The 9,147-nt window shown below is 40.2% G+C and overlaps 1 protein-coding gene across 3 annotated transcripts in view; it reads left to right on the top strand.

Annotated features, from left to right (window-relative positions):
* Positions 1-5,543: 5,543 nt before the first annotated feature.
* The window catches only part of GPR39 (G protein-coupled receptor 39), a 128,624-nt gene continuing 125,020 nt past the window's right edge, over positions 5,544-9,147 (top strand). The window contains exons 1-2 of one of the 3 annotated variants that reach the window (XM_083582379.1): positions 5,544-6,067; positions 6,345-7,220. In XM_083582379.1, coding sequence (XP_083438505.1) covers positions 5,959-6,067; positions 6,345-7,220 — 985 coding nt within the window. In that variant the 5' untranslated portion in view covers positions 5,544-5,958. Of the gene's footprint in view, positions 6,166-6,344; positions 7,221-9,147 lie in introns of all 3 variants that reach the window. The other 2 variants (XM_083582380.1, XM_083582381.1) reach the window with 2 other exon arrangements.

Raw genomic sequence — 9,147 nt, 5'->3', positions numbered from 1 at the left:
CCCTACTTACTTAAAATGAACTACATTAAATGCATTTGTGTATAATGTGTGGTTTCACACATGCATATTCAAAACTTGATAGCTGCAATGTCAGCATGAGCCACTAAAGATCAACGGCAGATCTGCTAAGTATTATTAATTAAATTTGTGTCCTGCTTTTAGACCAATCTTCATAGCATTCATATAATACATCACTTCCAATAAAACTCTTTAAAAATTTAAAAATCAATTAATGGATCCATGAGATATGACACCTGAGAATGTAGAAAAGAGAAGAACTGGGTGAAAAACAGAATTTTGAAGCAATGGATTCAAAAACAAAGCAATTTCCCCCTCTCCACATATGGATAATGTCAATTTCCTCTGAACATTGGGTACAATGATAACATGTGGAGGGACCCAAAAACATCACTCTGGCAACAGGAGGTGCAAATATGAGCCAAGCAGGTGTGTGTAATAATGTGTTTGCCTGCTTCTTTCCTTCTTCCAGTTCACTTAGATTAGGCAAGTGTTGTGAAGTGTTCACTTTGTATGCATAATCTTTACACTAGCCCTGAAGAGTCACATACTGAAGGCGCGAGGCCAAGAGAGACTGTCTCACATAATGACAGAGGTGAGAACTGAACCAGGAAATAATTGATGTGTAGCTCACACATTCAGCCAGTATGCTACACTGGCTTTTCACTTTGACTGCATCATGCCCTCAGTTGCCAGTTCTCATGGCTATCAGTTATCCCTAAAACAATATGTATGGCATCCCTCGTGCCACAGCAGTCCATCTTTATAATGTTCCATAGACCAGAGAATGAACATTCCTATTATTCTTCATTTCCAGATTTTATTTGATCTAGCACACTTGCTCAACCCAGTCCACACTGATACTAAAAAAGAAGTTTATACATAATTCAAAAAGAAACTGCGCACATGTGACCACAGGCATGCTAAACTATTTTATCTCTTTAGAAAATGGATGTGTGCTTTACAGCCCCTTGTCTACTTTATAAGGCAAATGTATCATTAGAGGAGTTAATGTTGACTGGCCTGTAGGCTATGGGCAGAATGAGATGCCACTGCTAAATCTGCATTGTGTGCAAATAATCTCCATTTTTATGGGCTTTCTGCATTATCTTAATTTCCTAGTTTATATATCACTTTCCTTTCTGATTGATGGCAGCCTGCCTCTATAGTTGGATGCTAATGAAACAAAATCAATGTTTTATATTCAGTCCCTTCTAGATAACCAGTGCAGGTGCATACTTACCTTAAGGACTGCAAAGCACTTCTGTAAACATTTCCACATCCCTGCCATTTGCTGAGAGTGCAAACTATTATGCACCCAAACATCTTCCTATCTTTCTCCAAATAGCAAGGGGAAAGAAAAGAAAACACTGCTCTGATTAAAAAAAAACAACAAAATAATAATTCAAGGTCTTCTTAGTCCCCCCCCCCCAAAAAAAAACCCACCTCGGAAGCTAATGGCCTATGTCGCAAAACATTAAAATCATCTAGGTGTTTCTAAGTGCCATTTACTACTATATAGGAATGCAATTCCTTATTAGAACAGGCACAGATTTTGCCATTGCAATCGTATACACGAAATGCTTAGCTCGCACAACGGAACTTATGGACTCGGTTTCTTTTTTAAAATGCTCAGCAACATTAGTCATATTAAAAACATGCAGAGACATTAAAATGCAAACCACCATTAAATCCACTAGGCTTTAAAATATAAGTATAACCCCCTCATCTTTTCTCTTCAATTATTCCCGAAGGTACAGATTACCACTTTCTTTTCTGACAGAGACTCCTATGCCTGCCTATAAGAACCAGAAGAGTGTGAGATATTTAGCAGGAGCTGCGTTTCTCATCACAGAGTTATATGCAGCAAGAAGAGAAGTCGTACCTCTTGATTTTCTCCCTGTTAGACAATGTTATTCATGTCCAGAAAAGAGAAGGGAATAGTGGTCAGGGAAGGTAACTGCACTTTGAAACATTGTATATATGTAGATTACAATTAAGGAGTTCAAATAAGGTTGACACTGCAGAAAATGCTCAGGTTTTGTCAGCTTCCAGAAAAATTGAATTCTTTAACTGTGAAGCAGCCAGCCACGCCGTGTGTCCATATATGTTGAATTTTGTGTTTTTACAATATTCATAAGGTCAGTGCTTTATTTTTCTAAAAAAAATGTTTAGGGGTAGTCTCATTTTGACTCAAGAAAATCACCATTTTATAGTTCAAATTAGGAAAAATAAATACAGTAAATGAACAAAAGTATAAAGATTCACAAAATGTTTAGGGGTATGTGTACCCCTGCGTACCCCCAGAAAAAAGCACTGCATAAGGTGGCTCTAAAGCTGCAACTATGCTTATAATACAATTAACTTAACTTAATGAGGGAGAAATATTTCTTCACCAATTACAGAAATGTTATTACAAAATTATCGGCACCTAAAGCTCATATACCATAGGTAAACAATGGCAGAGAAGACCATTGTTGATTAGCATCAGAGCAATTTACATATTTTGAGACAGAATAGTCATAATTTGCATTACTGTTGATATGGTGGTGCTTGCTTTTGTTTTGTATCAGTTCCACAACACATATTTGAAGGTGGTTATTGCTCAAGATTACAGGTGTGTGTGTGTGTGTAATATATATATTACAGGTGCATATATATATATATATATATATATATATATATATATATATATATATATATTTCAGGCTCTCAAATCCTACACAAAATAATGCATGCTTAGGTTGCAATCTTTAGCCACTTACCTGGGAGTAAGCTCCATTGAACTCAAAGGGAATTGCTTTTGAGTAGAATTGTGATGATGAAATGACTTAAATCATTGGGCTTAAGCACATGTAAGTTGCATCTTACCCACATTTAGATTCTAGACTGCTGTCAGTCAAATAGTCTGTGGTCTGGGATGATGGGATGATGGGAGTTAGAAAAAAAAAAGACCTGATTTTGAAGTTGCAGCGTATTGTCTTCTTGGAATTGTATTACAAGAAATATATTATTACCTCCTCTCAAGTCAACTACCGGTATATCACTCCTTCTAATAGCAAATTCTTATGGTGGGTATCAACAGGACTGTAGGTAAGTCAGTTTGGATGGAATATCTGGCTGGAGCCCTGAAAATGAGGACTCTTTTAAGAGAGAGGATATGTTGCAACAATTTGTTGCTTGTTCCACTTGTCAGCCACTATGTTTGACTATGTGCCCTGGTATTGATAACTACCAATATTCAAAGCCCTGAGCTACTCTCCTTCCCTTCTAGAACCACACACTTTTCTTCCAAACCTAAGGGTAGACTAAGTGAAAATGCCTATACAGAAACAAATTTAGGTTTTAAATTAGCAATAGCAGGAAACAAGATATACACAAGCAGGACTTAAAACAGGCCCAGTGCATCCAAGTACAGTGGTACCTCGGTTTGCGAACTTAATCCGTTCTGGAAGTCTGTTCTTAAACCAAAACCGTTCTTAAACTGAGGCGCGCTTTCCCTAATGAGGCCTCCCACCGCCAGTGCCCTACCACCGTTTGGATTCCGTTCTTAGACCAAGGTAAAATTCTCAAATAAAGACACTATTTCCGGTTTTGCGGAGTTCGTAAACCGAATCATTCTTAAACTGGACTGTTCTTAAACCAAGGTACGACTGTACTGTAAACTCATGTTTATAGCTATTCCTAATGTCAGTGCTTTTTTATTATTAAAATGTTTAGGAGTACTCTCATTTTCCTACTCATATTGAAATACTGCCTCTCAATGAGGTCAAATTTAATTCACAAAATGTTTAGGGGTATGCGTACACCTGCGTCCCTCTAGAAAAAAAGCACTGCCTAAAGTTAATAAAGTTCGTTTTCCTTCTTGTAACCGGTCTCTTAAGAAGACAACACACCTTTCCCAATTGCTATGGGGAAGAAGCTAGTAGAGGAAGTGATAAATTCACCCCATACCTCTCTCTTACTAGAAGACATGTTAATAATACAATCTGATTACATATGTTATCATACTGAGATTACAAAACTGGTGCTTTTTTATATAATTGGATAGGAAAGTATGTCTGTGGGGGAACCAACAATCTTCCCTGGGCCCTTATTTCCTCTCTTTCCTCAGCCCCTGGTAATGGGCAAATTTTAATTTGTTTCATATCCACAATTCAGCCATGCATATGTAATCTTTGTTCACACTTTTATAAAGTAAAATTAAGTGAAAGAAATTGGGCAATAATAGAAAGCTTGTCTGAGCAGAACAAATTTGAATTATCAAGCACAAGGAAGGAGGATTGGGGCAAGAGGGCTTGAAGCGGCACAGAGATTGGAGGAAAGAGGTTTTTCTCTGAAATAGGACTGCATGAATAATCAACTGGAACAGGTGCTGATTTTTTAGCATCTTTTGTTCATTAAGTTTTTGGGTGGGAAGATAACCACCTTGAATATGATGAGAACTGTTTAATAGCTATCTGTTGTTCCACTCTTGTGAATAGCTAAAAAGCAAGCCCACCTTTTCTAATTATAACCATTTTTAGTCTGGAACTTGTTGCTTTGAGATTTTGTAGTAGATTGAGCCTAGTAGTCTGGAGAAAGTCCTCTGGAAGTGATTCTATTTAGCTGTGAAGTAGCCTGCACGGAAATGTGAAGGTATGCTAATCTATAAATACAAAACTCTGGAGGTTACCATGAGAGGTTCTTGGAAACAAAAAATATAGTGTGCATTAAATTCACTTCCCCTGTAGGGCTCAGAGGAATAAGCATGGTTAGGACTGCTATCTATATGTATTTCTGTTATCTAGCAGGAAAAGAAGAAAATCTTAAAATAATGCTATTAAGGGTTTGTATGAAGAATTTATCCCACATTACACTATGGGCAGACCCACACCCTACATTTGAATCACATTCAGCACACATTTAAAGCATGACCCACTCCAAAGAATCATGAGAACTGTAGCTTCCCCCTCATAGTTACACTTCCCAGAATCCTTATCAAACTACACTTCCCAGGATTATTGGGCTTCAAACGTGCACTGAAAGTGCTTTAAATTTAACTTACCTGGGGGTAGTCCCACTGAACTAAGTGGAACGAATGGGCAGACATGTCTAGAATTGCACTGAGAGTATAAAATAATGGATTTTGGAAATTATTAGCCCAATTTATTAAATATGACTTCTGTTTAGAGAAGGCTCTTGACTTGCCTTTTAACAACAATGTAATTGGGGTTTAAAAGTTATTGGCAGTAGGTGAGAGTTTCATAAGCTAGACCCCTATACGTCTTTTTTTGGGGGGGGGGTGCATGCTGTCTGTTGCAGGAAGCTTTTTGTACTTTTAGGCACGTATGTATTCTGGAGTCCTGTGTTCTAAACCAGCAATGGGATCAACCATCACAGCCTGGCAGAGTTTCTATTCTTCATCTAGTCCCAGGTTCATATGGCATTTGAAGCAATAATCGTTTCTTTTTCCTCTCCTCCTTCGTGACGTGAAAACCTGTACAGTAATCTCCCATGTAGAAAAGGCGAGGAAACGGAAAGCTGCAATAACTTCCACCCACGTGAAGTGCTGTAAACAGAGGACATTGAGAAAGAGGGCTAAATCAAACACCCAGATTCCTTCTGCAGCAGCCACGCCCTGCCTTTATTTAATTTATTTATTTTCCTTGTCAGGTTTCACTTCACAGTTGTTAAGGAGTAGAGATCAGATTTCAGGGAGGGCAGAGGAAGCTAACTGGCTGGAACCAGACTTGCCTTGTACCTTTTTTTGGCCACCTTATCTTTCCAGTCACTAACCACATCCCACCCGGCTGTTCAGCTAGAAGTTAATGTTTGACGGAAGTGGTTGCCTGTCGGCTAGAGGGAAATCTCGTCACTCAGAAGCTGGCGGGGCAAGGAACAGGGAGTGCCTGGAGAAAACCCGAAGGGCTTAGCCTTCCTTCCGTCAGGAAGAATTGGATGCACCCTGAAGCGTGTGAGGAGGAATTAGGTACAGGACAGAAACAATACTTAGAAGAAAGAAGCATTTCCTTCGTGGTTCTTCTTCTTCTTTTTAAAGCGAATAATGGTTTGTCTCATCTCTTTCCTGGATTGACTAATCCACTAATGTGACTGGTGTGAGGTGCTGATTCAGAAAAAAAAGTTGTGTTGCCTGTTTGGGTGTAGGTGAGTCATTGCTATTACTTCACAGCTTCTACCTGTGTGAAATAAGCTTCCTAGAATGCAGTAGGCCTTGGCCTGTGAGTAAACTTGTAAGCTTTGTTAGGAAGGATGTTTGGATCAGTGACATGTTTTGACCCACCTTTTGTCTTTCTTTCCTCCATTGTGTGTGTGTCTGTGATTAGCTCTGCTCATGGAGACAGGAAACAGCCAGCAGGATTGTTGGGATATAATTGATGAAACCCACATTAAAGAATTTGAAGTGGACCAATGGATCAAGATCACCCTAGCCCTTATCTACGTCATCATCTTTGTGGCAGGCATTGTGGGCAACAGTGTCACCATCCGGACAACCAAACTGCTGCAGAAGAAGGGCTACTTGCAGAAAGAGGTCACAGACCACATGGTGAGCCTCGCATGCTCGGACCTGCTGGTCCTCTTGCTGGGGATGCCCGTGGAGTTCTTCAGTATGATCTGGACCCCTTTCTCCACCCCTCAAGGCAACCTCGCCTGCAAGCTCTACTGCTTCCTTTTTGAGGCCTGCAGCTATGCTACGGTGCTGCATGTGGCCACTCTCAGCTTTGAAAGGTACATTGCCATCTGCCACCCTTTCAAGTTTAAAGCTGCTTCTGGGCCCTGCAAAGTGAGGATCCTCATTGCCTTTGTCTGGATTACATCTGTCCTTGTGGCCTTACCTCTTCTCTTTGCGATGGGCACAGAGTACCCATTGGAAGCCATCCAGGGCCACCGAGGACTGGTTCCCTGCAGCAAACCCAAACCCCGGCACCACATGCCTGACTTGATGCTAAATGTCACCATATGCACCAGCTTGTCGTCTCGATGGAAGGCCTTCCAGTCTGGTATCTTCACTGCTTTTATTGTGTATGTCGTGGTGTTGGTATCTGTGGCTTTTATGTGCCGGAATATGATGAAAGCCCTGATGATCCACAAACAAGGGACCTTAGCCGTGAGAGGGGAGAGAGAAAGCCAAAACCAGTACCTAAGGAAAAACAAGAATCCTGATGGCAGGAGTTCCAGAAAACAGACTATCCTCTTCCTAGGTAAGACCCTGTGTATGTACGTGTGTGTGTGTGTGTGTGTGTGTTGGTAATGACTCTGCAGCTACAAAAGGAAAGACAAATGGCAGGGTGGGATTGATTCAGTAGGAAATGATGGGAAAATGAGGTGGGTTTCATCTCCCTTTTAGTGTTCCACCATTCCCTATTCATTATGGAAATAATTCTGCTCAGCACAAAGCAAATGGCATAAATTGCATGGAACCTGTGCGGTGGTGATATTAAAGTAAGCATTAGTGCCTTCAGAATGTGCATTTGAGAGGAATGGTTTTCATTTCAGCTGCATTTCCCTTTTCTTTATGCACAGAACCAAGTAACTCAGCTTTTCAACAGGCTTCTCTACCCATCCTGTCCCACTTTCCCATCATCACTTAAAGAAAGCACTTTTGATTTAAATATTTCAATTTTAAAGCTAAATGCTTATCTTGTGTAGTGTTATAATTTTTGTCTCGTTTGAATTAAGCGGGGGATCCTAAAATTCAATTTGCTTTTACTAGTCATGCTGCTTGATAACATCTTATCCCCCATTTTTAGATAAACGAAACTAGTTTTTTTTTTATAGGCAAAGTGGGGGAGATGTATGGAATGGGGTTCAAGGAAAGGAAGCTTTTTACATGTTGATCTTGCCGGAAAGAATAAGGAGCCCTTTGCAAATCACAACCTTAAGCTGCAATTGTAAATCCTTTACCTGGCGAAAGTCCCACTAGCATCACTAAGAATTATTTCTGAACAAATAGGTTCAGGACTGGAGTGCTGATTAAAAGACTTTGTTTGTTTTTAAACTGTTCCAAAAAAACCCCAAACAAACAAACAAGCAGAAACAAATAATGAGCTCGCAAGCTCCAAATGCTACTCCAAATGTGTGCATTCAGAAAGCTTAAACCTGAGATTTGGGTTGTTGCCAGGGCCACTTTCATTTACATGAAAGTAAATGCTCATGTGCTTTTAACAGAATCCCTGGTAGCTGAAACTGTCCTGGAAAAAATTAGAGTCTGGCTCATGATGACGCCCAGCCCACCTGATCCCACTCCACCCTCTGGGCTGGCATGGAGGTGGCAGTTGTGGAGACACTGGTTTTCAGACGTGTGGGCTCTCCAGACTACTTCCAAGAATTAGCAGCCTTTCCTTGGGCACTATGATTCCTGCCTATTTTGCCTTTTTACAAGACTTAGCCTGAGTCAGTTACAAGCCTGGCAGCAGCCATGCATATTCTCAAGGAGGTTGTCACTAAATGTGAAGACAGTGGCATGCCATAAGAAACCTTCAGATGCCGAAGTTGCCATTAAAGGTATGAGAGCAGGGGCTCTTAAAAAGTTGGAAGCCTTTCTTTCAACTTATTTGTTTTTGCTAGGCCTTGATCACTTTAAGCCAGCCAGATAGTTGCCTTTCTTGGAATTTCCCCTCCCCGCACCTAGAGCTTATTAAAAGACCAATAACTTGGGAATTATGTTTGATTCTGATCTCTCTTGCCACATTTTTCAGACTAAATCTAATCAAGTTGTCATCTCACCATCTTGAGAATCTTTCCAGGCTGTGATCCATGTAGCCTCAGCATCTTGTTGAGAGCTCTTAGATGTGATTTTCATCATGTTCTGCTTGAATTGCTGCAATTCCTCGTTTTCACTGGCCTGCTTTGTACGGTGCTAGCGCTACAATAAAAGAATCAGCTAACATACCAAACCAGAGTGCACAACCAAACCAGAGGAGATTTTAAAATTGTTTTTCTAGAGGTCCACTACATTTGGGGGGAGGGGTAAAGGGTGTGATAAAGGGGGCACAAATTACATAGATTACATAGATTAATAACTGCATCCTCTGCTTTTTTTAGCTCCTTGCGCTTTTGCTATGATCTGTGAAAAGCCCCTGCTCGTTTCTTGTCTATAGAATGAATTTTCCAACCAAAAATCCCAGA

This window comes from Podarcis filfolensis (genome assembly GCF_964270895.1).
Source record: "Podarcis filfolensis genome assembly, chromosome: 1".
Classification (NCBI taxonomy): domain Eukaryota; kingdom Metazoa; phylum Chordata; class Lepidosauria; order Squamata; family Lacertidae; genus Podarcis; species Podarcis filfolensis.
The sequence above is the reverse complement of the archived record's forward strand: the minus strand, read 5'-3'. Positions and strand labels throughout refer to the sequence as shown.